The sequence below is a fragment of the Ictidomys tridecemlineatus genome, chromosome 5 (genome assembly GCF_052094955.1).
Source record: "Ictidomys tridecemlineatus isolate mIctTri1 chromosome 5, mIctTri1.hap1, whole genome shotgun sequence".
Taxonomy (NCBI): domain Eukaryota; kingdom Metazoa; phylum Chordata; class Mammalia; order Rodentia; family Sciuridae; genus Ictidomys; species Ictidomys tridecemlineatus.
In genome coordinates, this window is record NC_135481.1 from 98,175,071 (window position 1) to 98,201,594 (window position 26,524).

At 41.2% G+C, this 26,524-nt stretch overlaps 1 protein-coding gene and 2 long non-coding RNA genes across 25 annotated transcripts in view; 1 reads left to right on the forward strand and 2 right to left on the reverse strand.

Annotated features, from left to right (window-relative positions):
* Nucleotides 1-26,524, forward strand: part of Ttll5 (tubulin tyrosine ligase like 5) — a 260,216-nt gene that overhangs the window by 28,409 nt on the left and 205,283 nt on the right. For all 22 annotated transcript variants that reach the window (XR_005729960.2, XM_040276119.2, XM_040276121.2 and 19 more), the window contains 5 exons: nucleotides 2,865-2,995; nucleotides 9,794-9,876; nucleotides 16,637-16,706; nucleotides 17,192-17,276; nucleotides 26,038-26,139. Coding sequence is in view for 21 of the 22 variants with exons in the window: in XM_040276119.2 (XP_040132053.1) it covers nucleotides 2,865-2,995; nucleotides 9,794-9,876; nucleotides 16,637-16,706; nucleotides 17,192-17,276; nucleotides 26,038-26,139 (471 nt within the window). In the remaining variant the exon portion in view is untranslated. The remainder of the gene's footprint in view (nucleotides 1-2,864; nucleotides 2,996-9,793; nucleotides 9,877-16,636; nucleotides 16,707-17,191; nucleotides 17,277-26,037; nucleotides 26,140-26,524) is intronic.
* On the reverse strand, nucleotides 3,510-8,964 carry LOC120886845 (uncharacterized). The gene is made up of 2 exons (XR_005729971.2): nucleotides 6,927-8,964; nucleotides 3,510-5,048 (listed from the first exon to the last, which is right to left on the reverse strand). It is a non-coding gene; the product is annotated as an uncharacterized LOC120886845 (long non-coding RNA).
* LOC120886844 (uncharacterized) lies at nucleotides 10,822-21,056 on the reverse strand. 2 transcript variants are annotated; one of them, XR_005729970.2, is made up of 2 exons: nucleotides 20,721-21,056; nucleotides 10,822-16,157 (listed from the first exon to the last, which is right to left on the reverse strand). It is a non-coding gene; the product is annotated as an uncharacterized LOC120886844 (long non-coding RNA). The 2 variants fall into 2 exon arrangements; XR_013439148.1 differs by having other exon boundaries at nucleotides 10,822-17,137.

Sequence of the window (26,524 nt, forward strand, 5' to 3'; positions counted from 1 at the left end):
ATACCTGGACACATCCTAGAGGATGGAACGGCAGGGGAGTGGAGGAGTGCTCCTCTGCCCACCCCTCACCCTAGGCCTCTCCTCATCTCTATTTTTTGTGCTGTCCCTTTTAAAAACTAGTGACTGTATTTCACTGAGTTCTTTGACCCACTGTTGATAAATTAATCAAATCCAAAGGAGAGGGGCTTGGGAATCCTGATCTATAGCCAATCAGAAGCACAAATAAAACAACCTGGGGCTTGCAGCTAGCATGGAAGTGAGTGCAGTCTGTAGGGCTGGGACCTCAACCTGTGGGGTCTGTTGCTATATCCAGGGACATAGAATCAGCATAGAACTGAATTAGCAGACACCCAGCTAGTGTCTGCTGTAGTATGTGGGGAAAATCCCCCGCACATCTGGTATCAGAAATGTTGAGTGATTGTATTGAATTGAGAGTGGAGAATAGGAAAAAACACTTTGGTATTTCCTCTAAATCTCAGAGTATGGAAGGAAAGACTGAGCTTGTTTTTCCAATACCCTCAGAATAACCATTTGGCAGTTTCTTAGAAAGTTAAACATATACTTATGTGGTGATTGTAAAATGTGTCCTTGAATTCTTTGACACGGCCACAAAACGTCGAGCTAAATCTTTCTGTTCTTGAGTGTCAGTTGGACTTAGTGACTTGCCTCTAATGAATGGAATGTGACAGAAGTGACTGTGTGTCATTCTGAGACTAGGTCATAAGAGGCAGCCTCTTTCTTGGATCACTGGGTCTGGGAGAAGCCAGTTGTCATGTCAGGAAGGTGGTCAGCCTGTGGAGGGCTCACATAGGGAGAAACCTAGGCCTCTTGCCAGTAGCCAGTGCCACCCTGTTATCTAAGCCAGAGGTTCCAATAGATCAGAGTCACCCACCTGCTGCCCTGGGTGTCCTCTCAGAGTCATGGTGAAGCAAGAAAGGAATTTATTATTTAGTGGCCACACCGGGAAGAAACAGGGACCTGTGTCCTAATCCCGGTTTTGGGGTGCTGACAAAAGCTTCAGGACTATTATCATGAAGGACAGAAGCAGCAGGTGGCGGGGGCAAGGAGTTTGTGTACTCAGGGAGTCTTGGTTACACTGTGGTCTGGTTCATCTCTCTCAGGTCAGGCTCTGAGGGATTCTGCTGGCTCCAGGGAAATCATCCTTCTTGCTTGAGGGAGCAGTTCAGTTCCCATGACGAGATGATTGCTCCCACTTGGGGGACAACCTCAATTCCCATCATGGAATACCTGGGGGACAGCCTTCTTTTCCATCATGGTTATCTTCCTGCAAGATTTGCTATTCCTGGAACCTTGAAAATATTTTAGTTGCTCTTAGCTTGGTGCCGGCAGCCTTGGCATAGGATGGAGAGGTTAGGTAAATTAACCTTGCATTACCAGTTTTTAGACAGCTACTTCTTAAGTGATTAACATGTCTGTGGGCAGATTTGAGCAGGAATCTGACCCAAAGTTCAAAGCAGCAAAGGAGACAGATGCAGAATGAAGGCAGAGATGCGAGGCTTTTATCATGCTTTTAGTTACTTATTGGACACCTGCAGGCCCAAGTGAAGAGTCATTGCTTTTTAGCAAAAACAGCCTCTAAGTCCCAGCTATAGTGCCATTGAGTCATCTTGGAAGTGGCTCCTCTGTCTGCCATCAAGCCAATGACCGCAACACTGGACAACTGAGACACAGCTACCGAGCTTCATCATCCCACATTCCTGGCCCACAGAAACTGTGTGACATTACAAATGTACATTGTTATTTTAAACTGCTATGTTTTGGGGTTATTATGTAGCAACAGATAACTGATACAGTAGATAACTAAACTACCTAGAAGTCTCACTCCTAAGAGAATGAAAATGTTCACATAAAAGCTTATAAAAACTTTTTGGCACAGTGGCACATGCCTATCATCCCAGTGACTTGGGAGGCTGAAGCAGAAGGATCATCGGTTCAAGGCTAGCCTCAACAATTTAGCAAGATTCTCTCTAAAAATAAAAGGAACTGGGCATAGGAAAGAAGCTAGTCTTGAAAGGATATGTAACATATAATTCTATTTATTTTACTTTCTGGAAGAAGTGAAAATACAGGGACAGAAAGCATGAGCCCAGGGTCTGGCACTGACTAAAAGGATTGACTGGAGAGGGACTTGAGGCAGCTTTGGGGTATTGGAACTGTTCTGTAGCTTGACTCTGATTATCCTTATCTAATGGTATGGGTTTGTTCAAACTCAGAATTATATACCAAATGTGTAAATTTATTGTACATACATTATATCTCTTTCTTTTCCTCTTCTTCTTCTTCTTCTTTTTTTTTTTTTTTTTTTTGTTGTTGTTGTTGTTGGACTGAGGTCGGAGCCCAGGGCCTCATATATGCTAGACAAATGTTCTACCACTCAGAGAGGGTTTAAGTTGCCCAGGCTGGCCTCAAACTTGTAAACCTCCTGCCTCAGCCTCCCAAGTCACTAGGATTACAAATGTCTACCACCACACCTGGTCATAAATTATATCTTAATGAATAAGTCTGATCAGCAAAAATTTTTTTTTTTTTTAAGAGAGAGAGAGAATTTTTTAATATTTATTTTTTTAGTTTTCGGTGGACACAACATCTTTGTTTGTATGTGGTGCTGAGGATCGAACCCAGGCCGCACGCATGCCAGGCGAGTGCACTACTGCTTGAGCCACATCCCCAGCCCAGCAAAATTCATTTAATGAAAATGATTAATAAACCTAACAAAGTGATAGATTTGGGACATATCTGTAGTAATGCTACAGAACCATGAACTATGAACGCTTCTGAATGTGATAATAGGCAAACCTCTGAGTCATAATTTACTGAAATGGAAGTACTTTTCTGGTTTTTAGGTCTTATGAACTAACACGGAAGGACCGATTGTACAAAAACATCATTCGAATGCAGCACACGCACGGATTCAAGGCTTTCCACATCCTCCCTCAGACCTTCCTCTTGCCAGCTGAGTACGCGGAATTCTGTAGTAAGTGCTTGGCTGAGAATGCCCCAACCCCTGGGCCTGATCTTGGGGCACATTTACCCTAGAGACACTTCATTATGTCAACCACCTGGGGCTTTCAGTCTTTAAACAATTGTGGTTCTCTAGTAAAACAGTTGCAGAGATAACTTTAAAACTATTTTTATTCTGATTGTGCACTTGTACATTTACTCTTAGTAAATGTGTGTAAGGACATATTGGTGTTTTAGGTGTACCGTGTCTTGGGACTTTGCTTGTCTCTTTACCAAAGAGAGTTAGTGTCTGTGTAGACACTTGAGACTTTTGCATATGAACCACAATGCTTCCTTTTTTGGGGGGTCTCTTTTTCTTTTGCCATCTAAGCATTGTTCTTAGCACATTGATTTCTGGATTTGTGTGATTTTTGTTCTTTGAGGTACAAGATCATATATCTTTTGATGTTAGGCTTTGGAAGTGCCAGTGAGACCCACCTTCTCTACTTTGAATTCAGACTGATAAAAAAGTACACATGGAAGTCAAATAGGGATTTAAATGTCAACTGTATTACTGGTAAAATGATGTAGGAACATCTGACCTAGATCCAGGTCTAAAATTGGCTTCTTATTTCTTTTGCCTCATTGTAACATTATCTACCTAGACCCAGGCCGAAGAGCTGGGCTATTTCAGATCCTCCTTGTGGGCACAGCCTGACTCTTAAGGGTAAGCTTCATGCACAGAAGAGACAGAAATACAAAGAAGGTCTGAGGCAGGTCTGTGGAGAGAAACTAAATAGTCAACATGATAGTTGCTAACACTTGATCATTGCCTTTCTACTAGGTACTTCTTTAAATCCCTATACTCTGAGGGAGTTTTAGAGATGAGGAGACAAAGGTATATATTGGGAAGTAATTCCCCCTAAGTTCTGCAGCTTGTACATGGTGGAAGTAGGAATTGTGGTGGTCAAGCTTCAGATGCCATCTGTCCATCCTGGTGCTGCATTGTGAGACACCCTGGGTGGCATACTTGCAGTGATCACTCCCAGCTTGACCAGGGAGAAAGGGTACTTCTGTGAGGAGCATCAGGGGAGACACACAAACAGGACAAACAGAAAGTTTCTTCTCAATAAGTCCAAAAGAGAGACTTCCTCTTTTATGAATGGAGGAAGTGGTACGGAGAGTAACAGAACTCTTCCTAGTCTCCCTGGCTTTGGGTTCTTCTGTTGGGCTTGCCAGTCTGATTGGGTCATCTGATGGGTGTTCATCCTTTGGAAGAAGAGAGCAGTCAGGAACTTTGATACCACTTGTGACTCCAGTGGGGACCATTGACTGGCAGTTCACTGTTGGCCCATTGAAGGCTCTGAAATGCGTCATATAGCACCAAATAAATAAGTTGAGTTTCCAGCTAGAGTGCACTCAAAGCTGAGCATTTGTAGTCAGTAATTTTTTTGTTGGGTACAATAGTGCATGCCTGAATTTGAGCTCCTCAGGAGGTTGAGGTAGGAGGATCATTTTTGCTTGATTGCTTGATAGGTGCTTAGTAAATATGTATAATATTATTTCCTATTTCATGTTATGTTTAATTATATTATTATGTAACAAAAGTAAAAAATTATGAAGTAAACCAACATGACAGTACAAATATGTTTCAGCTAACATGTCAACAATATAAAATGGTTCCAGATATGAACTCCACAAGTCCAGAGTAATTCTCTATGAAAGCCTAAATTTTGTCTTAATCTCCCTAGCCTTCTTCCCTGGTCTTTCTTACTCTGCTGAAGTCCTGCTACTCTGTGGAGGTGAGGGGATGGTGCCTTTGGGTGACTGACAATCTAAGCTCTCAGTGCAGGGGCTTCTCCAGCCTGTCAGTCACATTCATGCGTGTTCTACTTTTTAACAAACATGAGTTCAGAAGGTCACTAGAACGCGGAGCATTATTACTATTATAATTAGCCCCGACCCAAAGCTACTACATGTAGACTCCGCAAGTGCAGGCAAGTGGTTGAGGTTCCTTGATGCCTGGTACAAACCAGTCACTGTTGTCGCCACCCAAAGACCACAGCGCAGGTGCAGACGTACTATGCCTGCGGAAGAGAGGACGGGAGGACATGAAGTAAAGAGGAATCTTCTTGGCTTCAGTCTTCCCAGCATGCCAGGCATTCTGTGTCACCTGTCCACCATCTGTTGCCTTTTACACTAAAATTCATTTGAGAGAAATCCAACAGCATCAGATTGTGTGGCCAACTTTAAATATTAGAGGGGAAAACCACCTTCTCTTTCATGGAGACATTTTTGGTTAAGTCTCTTTTAAGTTCCCTTCTTTTCCTTTGGTGTCCATCTAGCATATTCCACTTGGAAATTCCATTTTTCCATGACTCTTGTGTTCCTGAGCCTTAGTGTTTAATTGAGTATGGGCAGTAGAAGATTTTTTGAGAAGGAAGGGAATTAAACAGACTGAACTTGCTTTAAGAGCCGTGGCGGTGACATGGCCACGTGGATGGGCAGTGTGTGGACTCCACTGTGCAGCCGGGTGGGGGGAGAGTGGAGGATAGTGAGGCTTGTTAGTTGTGAGGGTGAGGCAGGGCCTAGGATGCCTCAGAGGTTGAGTGTGAGAAAGCTAGGGGATTGCCAAGTCACCCTGACTGGCCCAAACTTTTGGGCTCAAGCAGTCCTCCTGCCAGTCTCCAGAGTGCCTGGACTTCAGCCTTGTGCTACTGTCCTGCCAGGATCATGAAGATTTTTTTTGGATGGTGTTGTGGGTTGAACCCAGGTCCTCACAGGATCATTAAGTCTTTAACAAGGCGACATAACCAGGCACATGAAGGAGGAGGGGTTACAGGGCAAGAGGCGGTTAAATGTACACATGGTATGGATTTGAAGTGCCTGTAAGGCAGACAGGTAGTGATGTTTTGCAGGCAGCCATTAAATCAACTTTGAGTTTGGCCAGAGACATAGATTCTGAAGATTGCAGATGGAAGAAATTACTAAAGAGAGAGAAAAGAAAGAAGAATCCCCACAGAGAACCAAGGAGGAGAGAAAGACGAAAGAGGAGCAAGGGACAAAGGTCTAGAGGAGTAGGAAAGAGTTTGTGGGAAGCTTGAATAGAAGAGTGAGCTGTGGAGCAGGAGGTGCGTGTCTTCCCTAATGGGAGGGAAGGAAGAAGGCCACGTGCTGGTCCAGATAAAATTTTAGAGGGAGAGGGAAGCAGGTGAGTGGGGTTAGGGTAGGGATTCCCAGCTTCTTACTGAGGAGGACTGTAAGGCGTTGTGTCAAGAGTAAAGGGCCTGCAGGAGAGCTTGGGTTTCTGCAAGGGGCAGAAAGGGATTGAAATGGTTCCTGTAGGGGCTTTGAATGAGAATTGATGAGGATTGAACATGAGGGTTGCCCAGGAACACTAGGAATATCACCAAGGGGATCTTGTGAACTTAAGTTTTTGTCCTAAGAAGAGAAAACCTTAATCTGTCATTGCAGAGATCTAGTCCAGACACCAGCCATTGTGTCCAGAGATGTAGAAGCCTGGGTACTCCCTAAAGTGTTCCCAGTAATTAGAGCCTCGGGATTGGAATACATTGCAGGCCTTCTCGGGCTCCTGCCTCCCCTCGCCAGTTATGTATGGTGTTTAGAAGAATTGAAGGTCTATAACCCTGAAGAACCTGACCAACTCCAGCCACTTGCCCTAAAGGGTAGCTTTTAAGCAGAAAGAAGATGGGCTGACACCAGTAAAAAAAGTCAAACTTCCCCCAGAATTATGCTCTGTGGCCATCTCTTGTTAGAAAAGAGGCTGAGAAATGATTTTAAGATCTGTGCAAAATTTTGATATTAGCTAATTCATTACAGATACCTGGGATTTCAAAGCAGTGAGTAAATTTCTGAGATCATAACTTTATAGAGTTATAAGAAGTCTTAGAAAATCAGATGAAACCCCTTATTAAAGAACAGAGTAGGCAGTTTACACAAATTACCTGTGTTGTCATATGCTTGGAAAGCTGGTGGTAGAAGGATCTTTCTCCTCCTGCCTTGTTTCTCTGTTGTGTTGAGCACGCTGCCACTGTAGGACAGCAAGGCACTGCAAAGTCTACAGAGCTTGTCTAGAGCATCTTCATCCAGGCAGACACTCTAGTCCTGGGCTCTGCCTTTGCCTTGAATGTTTCTTGCTTCCTGCTCACATTTTTAGCACTTGTGAAATAAATTGATCCTTATTCAGAAATATCACAAACCAAGGTGAAAATTCCAGCATAGAACACAAGTCTTTGATATTTAGAATTTTGACAACATGACAGTAATGAAGCAGATTGATTATACACACGTTAGGTGGAACACTCACATGTGGCTGGACCTTCCCCTCCCTGGGCATGCTGTCTCCATTTTTATAGCACCAGACACTTCTTCACTCTGAGTCACTGTAATTACTTATTTCATGGCTGTCCTTCTGCTAATCTATCTTTGTGAGGACAAAGGCCCACTACTATATGACTCTTGCTTAGCAAACTGATTGACACAAATTGGATATTAGAGCTATTGAATTAACGAACGAAGCTTAGAAAATTTTTACATTTTTGCTTTAATAATAAAAGCTTGTCCTGTGTTCAGTCAGTCCATTGTCTCAAAAATCTGGGAGATATGGCACAATAAAAAATAGACTCATTGGCCTCATTTTACGGAGATTTGACTTTTTGACTTCTCTAACTATAAACCTGTCTTCTATAGCAGGACTTTAAAATTATATGAATTGTATTTTTAAAAGATTCATGATATAAAATATATAAAACAGCAATCAGTGAAAAGCCTGTCTCCTCCTGTGCCTTAGTCACCTAGTTCTCCCTAATTCTAATCATGTCCTTCTAGAGACATTGTTGGCATTTACTAGCAAATAGTTTGTGTGTATGAACAGAGGTGAGCATAAAATTCACATTGTCTTGCATCTCGCTTTTTTCACTGACAAGTCTATCTTTGCAATCATTCTGTATCAGTTAATTAATACTGTTCTCATTTTGCATGTTTAATATTCTATAGATCAGGCTTCTGCAAATTACAGCCCTTGAGTCAGATCAGTTGTGCACCTGTTTGGGGGGCATCCTTGAACTAAGAGTGATTTTTACACTTTGAAGTGATCGAAAAAAAAAATCAAAAGAAAAACAAAATTTTTGATGTGCAAATTGTATGAAATTCAGTTTGTACAAAATAAAGTTTTATGGGCACATAGCCACATCCTTTTTTTTTTTTTTTTTAACATATTTGCTGTTTTCAGGCTACAGTGGCAGAGAGTGTGCATGGTCCACAGGGCCCAAAAATGTTTACACCTGGCTTTTTACAAACAGTTTGCCGACCTCCCATGGATGTAATATAGTATATTTAATTAATCTTTTGCTACAATCATGCAGCATTCTATAATCTTACACATACAGCATTTCATATGTGTATGACTAGAACGAGTAGTGGATTTGGTTCTGGAAGAAGAACTCTGAGGTTTAGATTCTGTGTGGTACATGTTTTTTTCTAATTTTGTTAAATTACATCAAGACTAACAGACTCAAGTTCCTGTTGGGAGGCCTCAAAGAGACTATTTGGCAGGGAGAGGGAAGAAAAGGAGGCAGTAGTTGCTGGCAAGTGACCCAGAGAGGGAAGCTGTCCTGGGATTGCTGGCGCAAGCTGCCTGCTGCAGGCCCCTTTCAGGACAGGGGGAAGTGGTGTGCTTATTTGGGGGAGGAGAGTTGTGAATAAGCACACAGGGGGATGCACTTGCCTTTTAATAACTCAAACCAGAGAAACATAAACTTTAGGGAACTTTATTGGGATTATGCTCTTGTGTTCTAGATAAAATGGTAATACTCTGATGTAAAGCAACCGAGGTACTTTGAAAAAGGAAGTTTTGTGTGATCTGCTCTGAAGCACTTGTATTTATTTGCAAGTTTATTTATTTCTTAACAAATCTATTCTTTTCCTGTCTATTCTTTCATAGAAAGAAAAATATAAAGAAATAACAACACATTAATTTCCATCTTTCACTGCCCCCCACCCTGCCACCCCCTGCCACCCAGCCCCAGCCCCTACTGGAGAGGGCTAGTACATCCCTCTCTCTAGGCTGGGATATGAGAACTCATCAGCACCCTCAGTCCTCTCCTCCCCATGTCCTCTGACATTCCCCAAGTGGAAGACAGAGCCGTCTGCTCCCACTCCCTACCCCTGTGCAAGCCTTTGGGATTCCTATTATCAATTGTCTGTTTTCTTCTCATGACCCAAAGATGTTTAAATTGTACACGTGAACTTGGGGAAGGACGGAAGCAAATGGTTCCTTGTACCCACCTTTGAATTATTGTGTGTCCTCACCCCTTGCACTTTGCAAGTGCAAGGGGATTATTTAAGGGGATTATTTTTTTGAAAGCTTTGAGAAATTATTTGAGGAATGTAACTATACCAGGAGATCTGACTTTTGACTTGCATTGTCACTGTTTGCTAAAGGTCCTTTGTTTAACAGAGAATTTCAGATTCCCAAAGGTGGTTAGTGACAGTAATAGACTCAACACAGAGGTTTGGCCTTGTTTTCATCCTCTTATTTAAGAAAGAGAGGAAATGGTGGAAGAAATAATTATGTGAGTAATTTTGCTATCCTGTTTTCTCCTCCTCTCCTTCTCCCCTTCTGGCTATTTTACTTTTTAAGGCTAGTCCGAAATTACAGATAATTTTAGCTACTGCCTTCCAGCTAGAAATTTGGAAGCTTCTTTGGGTACCTGAATAGATAACCATTATGGGAACTTAAGATAATAAACTCATGTTCCTTCTTTCTCTTTGTTTCTCTCTCCCCTTTTTTTATCTCCCAATATTTGAGCAGATTCATATTCAAAGGACCGGGGACCTTGGATAGTAAAACCAGTGGCCTCTTCTAGGGGGCGGGGCGTCTACCTGATCAACAATGTAAGTATGCAGAAGATGGCAGACCCAGTACTCACGTGGTTCCTTCTCTTTAGGAGCCCAGGTTTCCTCCTGAAATCTGCATTCAAAAGTGAGCAGAGGGTGGCCTGAGCTGGCTGTTGCTCACCTGCTGGCAGTAACCTTCCTGGGTCAGAATACTCTTCCAGGGCTAAAAAGTCACTTGATCAAATACAGGGAAAGGCATCCTTTGTTTTTTTCTGGTCAGCAGAGTAGAGTTCTCTTTTCTGCTTTCAGTAGCATATTGTCATGTTATTTCCTTAGCACTTGGTAGCTCATACTTTTAATGGAGCAGCAGGTGGGTTCCTGCTTTCAGAGGGAACTTAACCCTTCGTGGGTGTGGCATCCTTGCCGCTGCTGCACCTTCCTCCTCCCTTCCTGCTTTTCTTCCTTATTCTCTTTTTGTTTGTGATCCTGGGGATTGAACCTAGAGCCTTGTGCATATTAGGTTTCAAAAGTATCTGTATCTTCAGTATCTTGATTCTTTGCAGAATCTCATTAAGTGTTGTTTTAAAACTTTATAGAATAAATAAACTCCCAGCTCTATGCTCACTCTCTCTACTTAACCACAGTAGTTAGTAACTTAATCTCTTAAGTTTGATTAGTTTTTATTTTTATATTTAAGGGTCATATATGTTCTCTTCAGTAATTATGATTCAGTTTTTCTCCTTTATAAGTTGAGTAGAAATTTTAAGTTTAATAGAAACGGACTTTAACGCATTGACACTCTGAAACTTAACCTATATTTAAATCCAGGCATTTTCTTTTTTAGCTTTTCCTCCTGGATATTTGGTGGACCCTTTCATTCTGAAAATAGTGTTTTTCTTTTAATTTGGGGGAAATTATCCTTTTATTATCTGTCTCTACTTTTACAACTCCTTTTCAAAGCATTCTCTGTCTTTCCTTCACATCAGATTTTTTTTTCTCATTTTTAGTATTTTGTCTTCTCCGTTGCCATCTTCTGGGTTACCAGTTTTAGCACTATGCATTTTGTTATTTATTTATCCATTGTATTTTTATATTGGCTATCATGTTAATTTTCAGAAATGCTGATTTTTTTCTTTGTAACCAACAGCCTGCCTTTGTTGAATGGATGCAGTTTGACCATCTGTCTTTCTGAGGATTGTTCTTGAATTTTCTTTAGGTTTGTTTTTCTTCTTGCTGTTAAATTTTCTTAATTTGAATGATCCTTAGGTGTTGGGCCTGCAGGACTCTTTCCCTAGCTGCCCCTCCCTGGGCGAGAGCTGCCTGCTTTCTGTATGAGGGCAAAGCAAGGTGACTGTGAGGCTCCCTTTCAGAAGCATGTAGTTGAGGGGTGGGCGAAGGTGTGCCTCTCCCTGCACCAAAACAGGGCAGTCTTGAGGGGCTGTGGAGAGATCTTGGTGAGTTCCCTCTCCCCTAGAGCTGCCTTGCTTGCTTTGCATACCTTTTGCTTCTGTGGGGATAGGATAGCCTCAAGTTCTCCTCTCCTCCATGAACCCCCTGCACCCACAAAAGATGTTCTCCTGAAAGCACCATCTGTAGGTTTCATCCTCTGGACAAAAGCTGCTGTTTTTGGTATAGGAAAAGGCCGCCAGTGCTGTTTATGAATTAATTATGTGATTCTTGTTCCTTGGCCACCCGTTCTTCATGTTTGTTGGCTGCCAGCTTGGAGCTTTGCAGGGGCCTCCTTGGGACAATCTCTCCCCTCTGGTATTTTGGGCTCAGGCTTCTTCCGCTGTTTTTTCAACCTGATTCCATCTGCTTTCTATCTTTCAGGATTTCCTTAAACTTTGGTCTGTTCTGGCTCCTTTAGCTTTTTTCTAGTCTTGTTATCAATTCATTCTTTTAAAAATATCCTTCTGTCCTTCTAGTGGAAGGGAGGGTTGGTGGGGTAGACACATTGTGTGTGTGGCCAGTACTCCATCTTAAATTCCCCAGTTACTTTTCACATTTCCTATGTGTGCAGAAACAAACTTTCAGAGGGGTCTTTCACTCTAGAAAATCCTCAGATTCAGTCTGGACTCAAAACTATACAGTAAACAATGGTGGCAAGACCTTTCATGCTAAATAAATACATAATCTGGTTTTGACAGAGCACCTACTCAGTGCCAGGCCCCAGCTATAAGTCCTGTTACCTGACCTGGCTCACTCTGGAGACATTTTAGCCTGGCGCTTATGTGACCTAAAACCTGGTCATATGCCTTGGCTTTCTTTTTTTGTCTTTCTGACCTTGGCGTGAAGGCTCCTGTCCCACAGCCTCTCCTTTAGCTCTGCGCCAGGAGCTCCAGTGTTGTTTGAATCTCAGACGGTGCTAGTTTGGGTTTGGGTTTTTGCTGCCAAATGGAATTGCTATTGAAAGTCAACTATGGTACAAGTTTGCTTTTTATTTTCTTAGACATGAGTCAAAAAGAATAGGATCTATTCCCAGCTCCTCTGGGACTTTTTTCTTTTGGAATGCTCTTCTGCCCTAGTGATTTGTTCTTTTAAAGCTAACATCATAAAGAATAGAACAGTTAAACTTGCCTTGGTGGGACCAAGAGCCCCGTGTCCTTACTCTTCACTGAGGCTCATAAAGGGAATGACATGTCTTTAGAGAATGCAGGCTTGGCAGGCTCTGAGTCTTTCCCCCTACCACCCCTCACCAGACTGAATCCCTTGAGACCCCCTGCACAGATCAAAGCGCTTGGCAGGACCCTTCTACTTACCCCTCCTCCTCTGTGAAGCTTTGGAATGAATCTGATTCTTTTAGGTATTTAGTGGAGGTGCCAGACAGAAGCCTGGGGGGGTGCCAGCAGGCCAGAGGGGAGCTGGGAGGGGAGCTGGCAGCGAGTACACCTAATGGGAACAGATTCCCATTTCACCCCCAAACTGGAACTTGATCACCTTTTACCCAGACCTACAAACTATGTAGTTAATGCTCCTCTCTCTCCCCTTACAAGAAGGCCTACCCATCCCCTCTTTTCCATACCTGGATCCTTTCCCATGGAATATGTGACCCATTAGCCAACTGGATGAAGTAACTCTTTCCAAGGAAAGCTGCCTGCTTTCCTTTCAGATTTGAGGGGAGGGAGTGTGCTGAGACAAGGGTCTGTGTGCACAACTCCTGAGTGGGCGAGGGACTGTGGGGGGAGGCACAGATTTAGGCCTGAGAGCCAGATGGAAACATCGTGCCCTGTCGTCCCCCGGGTGGGAAAGAGCCTCTTATTTCAGCTTTCCTGTAGTAGTCAGAACCTTTTGGAAAATATCTGCAAGTAGCAACTAGGAGCATAAGTAGAATAGGATAAAGGACAGGAAAAGCAGGACTTTCATGTAATACCGAGGAGACAAGTGTGGACTCCTGTGATGGACACGTCTTGACTGGTTGGCTGGCATGGCCTATTAAGGATATGCCCTTTAACTCCCAAGTGCAGCATAAGGAGCAAAACGTCTGCTTCAGCTCCCTCAGTAACCATGACTAAATGCCATGTTTTCCCAATTTAGTACATTCCACTCAAGGAGGGGAAAGACCTGGTGTTTTCTGATGAAGGTATGAATTTGATTATGGACATCCAATTCCATCATCCTTGTCTGGCACATTATCCATGGTAAATGTAGTATTAATATAATCCCTGAGATCCTGAAGGGTTGGAAGAGGGTGAGGTCACCCTCTTCACTCCTATAGGTGTGAATATAAATCGGTACTCTCTTATTTCTATTAGTTTGTATTTTTTTTTTAATCTTATTTCCTCTTTTTCTCATTATTTAACAAGTATTTAGAGAGTGCCTGCTGCCCGCCAGGTGCTGTCGCTCCTTAAAGCATTCTGAGAAATTCTAATTCTTGAATATCTTTATAATAAGTCAGTGTACTGCTTTGAGTAGAATGGCACATGAGTGTGCTGTAGACTGTAGGATTTAGTAGTTAGAACACACAGATACCGTTGAGTTTGCAGTAATGATTGTATATTTAACATGTGCCTGTCATTGTGCCTTCCAAATATAATCTCATCTAGTCTTCATGAAGAACCCCATGAGGGGTGGTTATTACTGACTTAGTAAGTGGTTGAGTCAAGTTGGTAACTCAAGTCTAGCTAGTTCCAGAGTGTATATTCAGTCTTAATCCCTGTCCTGTACTACTCTGCAGTAACTTAATAGATGCTGAGAACTTTGATCTTAAGGTCCAGTGAGGAAAAAAGACTGTTTCCAACTTCCCCAACAATTCAGATTACTGCTTTAGCCTATTTTGGAAGGACATTTTTAGCTGAAAATTGAAATAATTTGATATGAGTTAATTGGGGTTTGATAAAAAGGAAGTAGATTTGAGGGTATTTCATTAGTTCCTCTGCGATGTACACTACCAAAGAAACCAGTCCCAACTATCCTTTTATTCTGAGAACTTAAAATTTAATTCCTCATACAGATAGAAAGAAGAGGTAAAGACATTAGAACAAATATTAAAGTTACCTAGTTAACTGAAGGGTTTATGCTAAGCTCAACTGAATGGATAAATGGATCAATGTGAACAATTAGGATGGGAGGAGAGGAAGTAGATATGATGGGAAACGAAGACCCTAGGAGTGTGTTCTCTGGTCCAGAGGACAGGTGAGTAGGTCATATGTCTGTTATGGCCTGTAGGTGTTACTCTGGGGAAGGCGGCTGAGATTGATTAACTCTAGGTTTGGAACCCAGCCTTTAGATTACCGCTTTGTGTAATGATTGCATCACTTCTTATTTTGTAAGATGACTCAGAATGGAGATAGTGCTTGTGAGAAACTGATCAAGAAATGTAAGGAAATCAGGAAATGGTTGGGTGGTTGAGTGCACTAGGGGTGAATCAGTACTGATGTCATTGTGTTCATATGATATACAGAAATGGGATGTGAAAGCTGCCTTCTGACTTTGAGGCAGCAGCAGCAGGAAAACTCATCATCCTAACTCCAGGGTTGCTCACTGTGGTTGTGAATAATGTCGTGGGTTATAAAATTATCCTTATTTCATGAACAACAGTAGTATTTGGGATCGGAAACACTTTGTGACATAGAAAAATTTTTGAATTTGGGGATAATTATTTTGGCTCAGACTATTGAGTAGTGCTTAAAAGTCTACCTCTGAAGCAGACTGTCTGGGTTCCAATGCTGCTCTATTGCTTATTAGCTGTGTGACTTGGGCCAGGTCCCTAACTTCTCTGATCCTTTCCTTATCTGTAAAATATGGGGTTGTGTGAGGATTGAATGAAATAATATGTGTGATACATTTAGAACAGGTTGGCACATAGTAAATACTTACTACTTTTACCTAATTTTAATTGTTTCTGCAAATGTTAGCTACTACTGTAGTTGTTATCATGGTAATTATTATCATTGCCACTTCCCTTTGGAGCTCTTTTGTCCTGCATGGATTGACTTGCAACCGACTTCTCTGTCTTAATCTAATTACACATGAAATTGTTCTATTTCACATATTTTGATCTTGCTCTTTGATTCCAGTGTTCCTGCTTTCTACCATGTTCAATCTAAATGACTCTTACTAGGAGTTCAAACTTACTTGCTTTTGCCTCTGGGATCCCTCCCTCCTAGTTGTCTAACCATCCCTTCCTTTATTTCTCAGTTTAGTCTTCTAAGCTCCAGGCCCATGAATCTGCCTACCCTCCTGTCTGCTGGCCCTTGTACATGCCATCTTCCCTTGATGGCGTCCTTTCCTCCCTACCTTGTGCCCACTCACTTACTTCTTGCACCTATTCTTACTTGTTGTACCTATTCTTCCAGGGCAAGCCTTCCCTGAGTGGTCCTGCCAGATTGGTCCACTTTACAACCCAATATCTTGTGTTTACAGAATTATTGCTTTTTGTTCTTTTAACTTAAATATATCACTACCTCTCTGCAATATAATTGTAATATAGTATTTAAACTCTGGGGGTAGAGGTACTGAGTCTTAAGTTCTGTGAGGGCAAGATTGTATCTATTTTCTTCATCACTGTAACCTCAATGCCTCACACAGTGTTCAACATCACTATTATATAAACAACTTTTTTTTTTTTTTTTAATTAAAGAGATCTAGCTCAGTCTTTGCACATAGTTGCTTGGGAAGTGCCATTCACCAAATCAAGCAAACATTCATTGCATTTCACAGAGGAAATGCTGGGATCCAGCAAGGATAGTAAGTTCTCTAACCAACTTAATGAAAGTCTACACTTAAGAATAGTCCTTGTGCACCTGGCGCAGTGGCACGCACCTGTAATCCCAGGGACTTGAGAGGCTGAGGCATGAGGATAGTGAGTTTGAGGCCAGCATCCACAGCTTAGCAAGACCCTGTCTCAAAATAAATAACAAAAAGGACCAGGATGTGGCTCAGTGTTAAAATGCTCTTAAGTTCAATCTTCAGTACAAAGAAAAAAGAAAGAAAAGAAATAGTCTTTATGCTTTAAAATTATCATTGTACTTTTACATTTTAAAAGAGGCAAGCTTTTATTTATTTTTTAAGTAACTCATATTTTCTTGGCAAGTAGCTATTTACCATGCATATAAATCTTTATAAAGCTCTTTAGGCTGTATTTATTGTGTGAGAAGTGCTATGTAAATTTATTTTCTCTCCTTTGCAATTGAATACCCACAGTGTTTATAAAAGTTGCATGTTATGTGGCCAAAAGAATATGTGGGTATTTTTGGAGGAAAACTTTTCCTAGAGTTTTAGTTTTCCACATGATCACTTTTTAAAAGGGTAAAAAGTTTATTATAAATTAGAATTCCTGAGCATTTGTACCCTTTCATTCTTTTTCTTTACTCAATAGCCAAACCAGATTTCCCTGGAAGAGAACATCCTGGTCTCCCGTTACATTAACAACCCCCTGCTCATAGACGGTGAGTTGTGATTAAGCTCCTGCCTAGGTTGGGTTAGATCTTGCTAAACTTTTTAACCTTCTAATGGTCTTCTCTAGTAAATCTTTTAAAGCTAGTATGAAATTCTTGGCACCTATGGCTCCAGAGATGAGGCTGGTTTCTTACATACTACCAGGGATTATTCTGAAGATAAAGTGCGATAAGAAAAAGTGCTTTATAAGCTATAAGGCAATCAATCAATATGTGTGTGTGTGTGTGTGTGTGTGTGTGTGTGTATACATATATATGAAAACTGCCTATTTATTTATGTACATATATGCTATGTATATTATAGCATTATATTTATAGTACAGTTATTATTCATTCTCACCAGGCAAGGTGTGGGCACTGTGTGCTTCACATGGAGGAGTGATCTTTCTTTTATAGTTCTTGGTTACCTTGTCCTGTTCATTCTGTAGCAGAAAGCAAATGAACTGTTTTTTCTGTGAATCCAACCTTTTTTCTAGATTTCAAGTTCGACGTGCGCCTCTATGTGCTCGTGACTTCCTACGATCCTCTGGTCATCTATCTCTATGAAGAGGGGCTGGCCAGGTGAGAGACTTTGTTTTTAGTGGAAGGGTCAGGTGAGTATAATAAAATAGATCCATCAAAGAGCTTTCCAAGATCAGGCTGTTTCTCTCTGTTATGTTCAACTCAGGAAATTAACCCTGGGAGACTTCAAGTAACAGAAAGCAGTCCTAATACATTTCAGTCTCATTTGCATGTCCACACAAAGTTTGTGTAAATGCACACAATTCCCAGTGGAGATGGAAGCCACGGGATATTTTTTCCCAATGATGATTATTAGGAAGACCCTAGGGTACTAAGATAATTAAGATAATTTCTCATTGTTCTTCAGAATATCCAGAAAGAAAAATAAAAAATTCCACACTTATTTGCCTGTCATAAGTCAGGCGTTTGTTTTAATCCTGATAACAACCCTATAGTTAATAGCTTTTTGCAGTTGAGGAAATTGAGACTTAGAGAAGTGAGGGAACTTGTAGGCCCTTTCTGAGATCTCCCTGCTGGGTGGTAGTGGAGCAGGGATGGGGAATCCATTTGCTGAACTGCCCATGCTCTCAGTTTCAGGGGTATGCTGCCTTTTCCCCTTAATGTGCAAGTTACATACTTTGCAGTAGTCTCTTTTTCTCCAGGTGCCTTGTAGGTTTTAAGGTAATGAGACTTACGAAATTAGTATGAGTTATAATAATTTGGAGTTTTGTTTCCTATATCTACAGAATTTTCTAGGTGGAAGTGTTTCCATAAATAGTTTAAAATAAGTACATGACTCTGCTATGCTGTGTTCTTTCCCCCTACAAAACTTTTTTTTTAAACCAAAAGTTGTTTTTTTATTTTAACTTTTTTTTTTTTCTTTAAAAAGTGCCCTGAAGTTCATCTTATGTGCAGTGGCCTTGACTTTGTAGGACATAGCAGTTTAGGATGCGGTTTGCATCTGCCAGCAGTCATGACAAACTGAAAATCACAGTCTGTGCACATTTCTGTATTTGGAAAGTACATTTTGAAGATGGGAAATAGCACAGATAAAAGAAGACTGCCTATTTATGTACAGGTGATAAAGAAAATAGGTACAGTTTCTACCCTCATAGAACTTAAGATTTAGCATCCTTGTTATGCGTAGTGGTTTTGGCATGTTGGGGTGGGGGGGCAGGAACTAACCAAAGCTCCTAGCTGGCTGAGACATGTCTGCCCTTTACCTCTAGGTGGCAATGACAGCATTTATATGCTCTGTCATATTCCTGACTTAAGATTTATGAGCCTGAGCCCTGGAAACACGGGAGGCTACCAGAATTCCATAGTTCTGGCCTCTTCGTCCCTTAAAAATGGAGAAGGGGGAAAACTAAAACATTTCCCAGTAGTTGGGTAAATGCCTGGACCAGGCATCTGAGCATGAGCTGACTAGTAGCTCTAATCAAGTCTTTGTAGGAAAGCCATTTTTTATAATATTTATAGATGTGTGTGCTCTCACATTTGAGTATAGTCAGACAGACTAGATTGAAGAGCCACAATCCCATATTGTCTAGGAAAAGAAGGTAAAAATATACCCCTGACTTCCACTCAAGGATATAAGGTGTCCCCGATTTCAGTTTTTTAATTTGAGACTTCTGAGCTCTCCCTCTTCTTTCAAGAGCTTCTCCACTCTCCTTCCTCCACTCATCCTCACCCCACCTGTCTCCTTGGTCCTACAAGTAAACTGTGTCCTACCAGAAGTTGGATTTCTGCAAGAGAGAAAGAATATCAAGATTGTTTACATGCACCATTTTTCAAGTATCATAGTAGTGTGTTTTGCATAATATTTCCAGAAATATTTCACCCACAACATTAGTAGCCCTCCCTGTGGATAAAATGTGGGCATAGTTTTAAGACCTTTATGGTTCAGAGGACAAACTGAGGGCAGTACTAACATTTATTATAGAGAATAATAGTAGCATTATTTACTACAAAAAATGCAAATGCTTTGGCTACTGGTTGTGTGTTAGACACCAGAATCCCCTGAATTGGAGTAACTCTTGCTTCTAGTAGGAATTTAAATGTATAAATACCTATGTGTTTGTTTATATACACATATACATATATACATAATATCTATTCATGTGCGTATTCAATCAGTGAATACTTTTTCTTGGAATAATAGGAAAACAGCTGTTTAAATACTCAGACTGCCTGACCCCCAAAACAACATGAATTTGCAAGGCTTTGGTTATTAGGTTTACCAGAAAGTATAGGTGAGTATCAAAACTTTACCAAAGGGTGGTCCAAGGCAGTGTGAGGAGCTGTTTTCCAGAGTCCTATGAGGGCACATTGTTCTGTGGAGTGACTTCAATGGGCCTCAGTTCCTTTGACATCCTCGAGGTGTACCTTGGCACTCACCTGCTTCTTTTCCATCCTCAGAGTGTACTTGACTACGCCACTGTGCCATTACATTCGGCAGTGGTCTCTAGCTCCTCCTGTCTGTAGCTTCTAGTAATCTTGGGTTATATGTGAAGGTAATCAGGTTGGGGTGAGATCACTAAGTCTTTTTACTCTGAGGCTAAACAAGGAAAACCATAATTTTTCCTAAGGAGACAGAACTGGAGCCAAAAATAGTTTTATTCTTTAGAAAGGAAGGCTCTGATACCACATCGTTTCTATTTGGAGCTTCACATTAATGGTAGGTGATAGAAAGTTCATTTTACAAGAAAGTTTTGTGAAATAAGTTATTTTGTGTAAATTCTTTACCTTCTTACACTTACTGAAAAGAAGACCCTGGTGTTTTCAGTTGTCCTTGTTTTATTCACATAGGAAGCAGAATTCTCACTGTTTTCTTTATGTGGGTAGAGTAGTGAAGAGATGCGAGAATGGAATTGCCTTTCTGGAGTTTGATTTGGTGTCTTGTGTGGTGCCCCAGAGCTGCACCCAGCTTTCCAATTCCCTGTGCATGTTACTGTTTTACACCAGCAGGGGACACTCGGTTTCCAAGGAGGGGTGCTGCTCTCACCAAAATGGTGGAGATTCCTTTTCCTTTCAGAGTGGAATCTTAAGAAGACTCTGTCCTGGATTTTACACTTTTGGTAGATCCAATATGGGGCTTAAATAATTTTACAAAGCACTTTTGGAAACAAAGCTAATAGCCAAATTTGCACTGAAATAGGGAAAATGAAAAGTTAAAAAAAAAAAATCAAAACAAAATTGAGTTGAAAACCGTGTTATCAGAGACCCAAGATAGGTAGCAGTAGCACCATGGAGAACATGAGAGTGTCCAGTGGGGAACCAAGAGCATTCCACCCACACTGTTGAGGTCCCAAGTTGAGGCAGGGGACCCGGAGAAGTTAGCAAACAGAACTGCTTTTTTTTTTTTTTCCTTCTGCCTTAGCCATATTATTCAGTGGAAGTGCAGAAAAGACCCCAAACATTTGTATTGCCTTCCTCTCCCCACCCCCAGTTCCTTCTTCAGTAGCCTTCTTTGCTAATTAACACTGGCTCCGCAGGGATATTTACCTTTTCTCTGCTGGATTCCTGTGGTTTTGAAAGAATTCAGGTATTCGCTGGTTGCCAAGGAATTCAGATTACCTCACAGGCTGCTCACTGTCCAGAATCTGCCACAGCAGCAAGTAGGGGGAAAGACACTAGAAAGGAGTAGAAACCCTTTCCAGTGCTCATTGTCACCCTCCCTGGCAGGCCCTTGCTGTTTGTGAAGTTTGAGTCATTTCTGGCTCTGAGGACAGAGGATCAGGCTGGTAATCCCCTCCCAGACGGCTCTGCTGGGCGCTGCCGAGTCGCTGCAGCACTTTGGCAGCCTCCAGGCTGCAGCTGGTGGACAGCAGATCAGAGAGCTCTTGGGCCTCTTGCTTTCTTCCATAAGATTTTTCTGGGTCAAGCCAGGATGAAGCCCAGTGGCTCCTGGCAAGGCTGCCTGAGGTGCACCTCCTCATCCTCCTCAGGGCCTCTCTGGCTCAGAATGGCTACACCTGCTGAGAGAGAACTCAGGTGCAATCTCCAGGGTCTTCTCTGGCCAGCCTCACTGCTCCCTTTGTTTACCCACTTGTAGTGAATGTAGAAAAATAACTACCAAAGAGGAGGTCCTACATCTAACCTCTGTGACTCTGACTTAAGAGCATATGGTATGAGATTCTGAGAACAAAATAGGTTTTGAATAGGGGAAGAGAGTTTGTAAGACCCCACTGCCCCCTCTGCTTGTTTTCCCATGTTGGTAAAGACCTTGAAAGAAGCAACTCGGGTGCACTTTCAGTTTATGCTTATGATTACCTACTACAGATACTCCTTGATTAGAGGATTTTGTTCTGATAAACCCATCATAAACAAAAATGCATTTGATAATCCTAACCTGCTGAATACTGTAACTTAGCCACATGGTCTGCTGTCGAGTATTGGTTGCTAACCTCTTGATCGAAAGGGTGCTTGGGGCTACAGCTCATCATGCTGCCCAGCATCTCCAGAGGGCATTGTGGTGTGTATCATTAGCCTGGGAAGAGAGGAATTCAAAATTTGAAGTATGGATTTTACTGAATGCTATCACTTTTGCCTCTCTATAAAGTTGAAAAATTGTAAGTCAAATGAAATCTTTTCTTCAGACACCCACACATCTGATTTCTAGACTAATTATTACCATTATTTTGATTCCAACTGAGAAAGAAACTTTAGAAAACAAAAAAAGTGTAGCTTTTGATTTAAGAATTTGTCAGAATAAAGATAATCCATATTTGTTTATAGGGTGGTTAAAAATATAAAGAGGCATACGGTTCGGTATTCATCAGTATGCTGCCAAGTAGCATCCAGGGTTTCAGAATTAGCCAAGAAAGTAGTATCCACCCACACCCAACCCACCACCTTTTCTTGGCTTAAAGGTCAAGGCTGTGAAATTCTGTTGAGAGTTTTCCTAAATTTTCAACTCATTAAAAGAGAGATTCAAGACTCAATTCATCCTATAAATTTCAGCCTGTGTTAGATTAAGTAAGTATTTGAAGACTTGGTCCTGGGGTACCTATTCAAGTGTTTTCTCTTTTGGTTTGTTGCTAATAAAGAAACTGTTGAAACTTTTAGACCTAAATATGATGAAATTTAATAATATGTGAAGATCTAGTTTAAAGGTCAACACTAAATGCTCACAAGTACATTTCCTCAAGGCAGTTAGCCAGGTGGGGACTGCAGAGTGGGAGAGCACCTGTCCCTCCTAAGGGAGCTTGCTGTGTAGTACAATAGGTCACTGATATTGGAATCACAGGAACTTCCATTTTTTTTAAGGGAAAATGTTTTGTTGTAAAACTTAATTTTTTAGACTTTTAATTTTGAAACTATTTTGAACTTGTAGAAATGGGATAAAGAATTATCCTTTTATTCTGTGTCCAGAGACCCCATTTCATAATATGGTACTTGTTTTAATAATGTCCTTTATAACAAAAGGACCCAAGCAAGGACCATGTGTTGGGTTTTGTCGTAGTGGCTTTTGTCTCCTCAGTCTGGGGCAAGTCCTTTCTACAACTTTCACAACTTCAGCATTTTTGAAGATCACAGGCAGTCATTTTGTAGATTGTCCCTCAATTTGGGTTTGTCTATATTTTCTCATGATTAAACCTAGGTTATGCATTTGTCGGGCCAGAATACCACAAAAGGGATGGTAGTTCTCGTTGCATGGTATCTGATGGCCCACGATGACTATTCAGTGTTGACTGTTTGGTTGAGGTGGTGCCTGCCAGATTCCTCTACTGCAAAATGACACTGTCTTTCGCTTCAGAGTATTTCATGAGGATATACTTTGAAACCAGGTAAAATCTCGTTCTGTATTTCACCTAGACTTTTTTTTCTGGTAGTTGTGCTGGGGATCAAGCCTGGGCTTCATACATACTAATCAAGTGCTCTATCCCTGAGCTGCACCCCCAGCTTTTTCATTCAGTACTTTTAACATCTACTGATATTTCTTGCCTGAATGAATATTTGAGGTACTGATTATCCAATGATGGTTTTCTGGTTCCATCATTCCTTTTACTTTTATCATTTGGCATTTTACTTCAAGGAAAAGCTTTCTCCTCTTCCCTTGTATTTATTCATTTATTTATTTATATCAGTGCAGACTCAAAGATTCCTATTTTATTGAATTGGTTTCTTTATTTGGGTGCTCCAGTTGTCTCAGATCTGGCCACTGGAGCCCCTTGAAGCTAGCTTTTTCTGCCCTTTTGGTTATCCCCATTTTTCTTTGAGCATAAAATGTTTTAGGCTCATGTTGTTCTTCTCTGATTTAGCCCTGGAACCAGTCATATCTCCAAGGAGCACTTGTTGCTTTGTTGTGGAGAATGGTCTTTAGAAATGCAGATCTGGATGCTAGGTAGACTCATCACCCTAGGACCTTGCAGTGGACAGCCCTAGAAGTGCGCATATGTGTATATGTACGTGTGCACATTCACATCTGTATTTCTATATCTCCATGCATTGAAAATAGAGGTTAATATTAGTACTTCCAATTCCAGTTCAAAACTACAGGGCACATTGTAGTGCTTTCTATATTTTTGTGTCTCAGATCCAACAGTGAGAAATCTGTGTTCCATTATCTTCAACATATTTATTTATTTACTTAGTTCCCTCTAATGTAGTCAGTTTCCTGACCTTGCTGGTCCATCATCCCACTCACATGCCCTCCCTGTGTGGATTTAGAGCCCTATGGGGCTGTGGCCCTCCTTAGATAACTTCCTGTACTGCCTGGGGTTTCCCTTCCAACCCCATGTGCCATTTCTTTCTGTGGGCACTGGCTGCCATTGGGCTACAAGAAGGAATGTTGGTCAAGTAATTCAAGTTAAAAAACAAAACACAAACTTTTGTAGGTCAATCAGATAATCAGAACTTGACTAGTAGACCAGATGTGAGACTACTGTGACCTCTGGTCTAGACATTTTGAAGGCAATGGTGATCTAAGGTGAATAAGATTGTTTAATGGGACTATAGTGAGAGCTGTAAGATCTGTTGGGAGGTGGGGGTGAGGCTACATCCCTGCCTCTCCTCTATATGGTCTTCTTCTCTGTCCAAAGGGTTAGGAAACAGAGCAGTGCCTTTGTCCTGTAGAACTTTTCTGCTAAGCTGAAGCTTTTCCCTCCCTCTAATCCTTCTTTCTGTAGAAGTCCATTCTGTGACCTTTGCCAGGGTCAAATGAAATGCCCCTGTGAAAGAAAGATGAGGAAGAAGTCGGTGATTTTGTAAAGACAGAGGCACCACTTGCCAAGGTAGATCAGATACCCAAAGTCAGAGTATCTGACTTTCCCTCCCTGGAATTCATTGCTCTTTTGGGAGAGAGGAGGATGTCACTGTGAAGAAACGTCTGCTCAAGGGCTGGCAGCCTTGGGGCGCCAGCCTGTGCCCCTTTGCATTTCACAAGAATTCAGAGTTGTTGTCTTGTTTCGGTTTGGAGAAAGAATCACTGTTGGTATGTAGAAGTGAGTTTTACTCACCACATATGACATGATGAAGAGTAGTGATAACTTCTGGAAGTTTCTGGAAAATCTGAGATTTTTCTCAAGCATAGACATAAAGCTTGTCAAACTCTTAACCTTGAGCCATACATGCCGAGTCAAAATTTTCTTTGTCCACATCCTTTTTCCTGGCCTCATGTTTGTTTATTTTAGTTTTTGAGTTAAGCCTTTTTCTTTTTTCCTTTTCACTTTTCTTTCTTTGGCTCTTGTTTATTTCTGGTACAGGGAATTAGGGAGCGGAGATAGTGGGTGGGTGAGAAGAAATAGAGAAGAGGAAAAATTTTAAATGCTGACCTTTAATGTGGTAAAAATTCATGTTGACTTCATAGTCTGGGTAAGCATATGTAAATAATTTGTAAATCATCTGAAAATAAACTTGTGGCCTTCCAGGTTTTTTTCACACACTTGGATCTGTCTCTTGGGAAAACCACTTTAGGGGAGGGTGATATGGTTATAGAGGTATGTAAACAGGGATTGATATTTACCATAATTATTTGCCTTGAATGGCCTTTTGTTGACAATGAGCATCATTGGAAAGTTTTCTCTCTCCCTGCTTACTTTCTTCAGGGGCACATATATTTTATGCCTCTTTTGACAGTAGTCCAGGATATCAAGTTGCTTCCCTGTTTTCAGTGGGTTCCATGTTTAATCTCTTTATCCTTTGCCTTCATTTCAAATTTAAGAATTAGTCTCTTGCACTGTGCCCGTTTTTTGCTGTTCTGCTTTGTCTACTGTTAATGTTGCCATTATTGTTCTTTGTAAATGACTAGTACACATCAATTCTGTTCTTTCTATGGATGTGAGTTCCACGTCATACATTTCTATGCTGCTCTCTTTTTCTTTTTTGTGTACTTTTTCTCCATAGAATGCTATGGAACCAGGCACTATGTGGACACTCAGTAGATGTTTTCCTTACCAGCTAATGCCCCATTCATCCATAGCATCCTTTACATAATTTTGCAAATTGGGCACAATTATTTTCAATTTTCATCCTTCCTATTGATACAAGGTTCTGTATAAGAGATGCAGCATCTATGGTGATTGTAAGATAATGGATTTTGGATCAGGGCAAGTTGCTTCATCTCTCTAGGTCACATTTAGTTTTCCTATCTATTTTATAAATTAGAGATAATAAACCCTACTTCATAGAGTTGTTTTGAGGATTGAATTAACATGTGACATTTAGTATAAACAGCCTGGGTTTGGCAGTTGGGAGGTGTTCAGCGTTTCTTAGATAATGATGTCTCCTTTCTTTATCATTATGGTCTTGCTGATCCTCAGCCCTAGCCTGGGTTCTTGAACCTCTGTTTCTGGCTTTTAACGTGTGTCATTTCTTTCAGGTTTGCCACTGTGCGATATGACCAAGGAGCCAAGAACATTCGGAACCAGTTCATGCACCTGACAAACTACAGTGTGAACAAGAAGAGTGGAGACTATGTGAGGTACTGGCTGTGTCTGAGCCAGAAAGCAGGGAAGGCACACTGAGTTGTGGGTGTTTAGGGGTGGGAGGTTGAAGTGCTGCGCTGGAGCTTGATGTTAGGTTTCTGTCCATGTAATATTTATGGAAAGCTGCCAGGGTCACGTGACGGTTGTGACTATGCTGCTGCTCCACTGTTTGCCCTGCTGCAGTATCACCTTTCTCTACTAAAACATGTTTTCATCATTTTGTGTTCTTCATTGTCTTCCTCTGACTTAGGGTTGGGAATTTAATAGGCATATTGCATGTTTAGAAGTCAACAAGTGAGTTCATTTCAACACTTGGAAAGCATGCCAAAAACTTGACAAATATTTGTACACTTTGACCCAGCAGTTCCATTTCTAGAAACT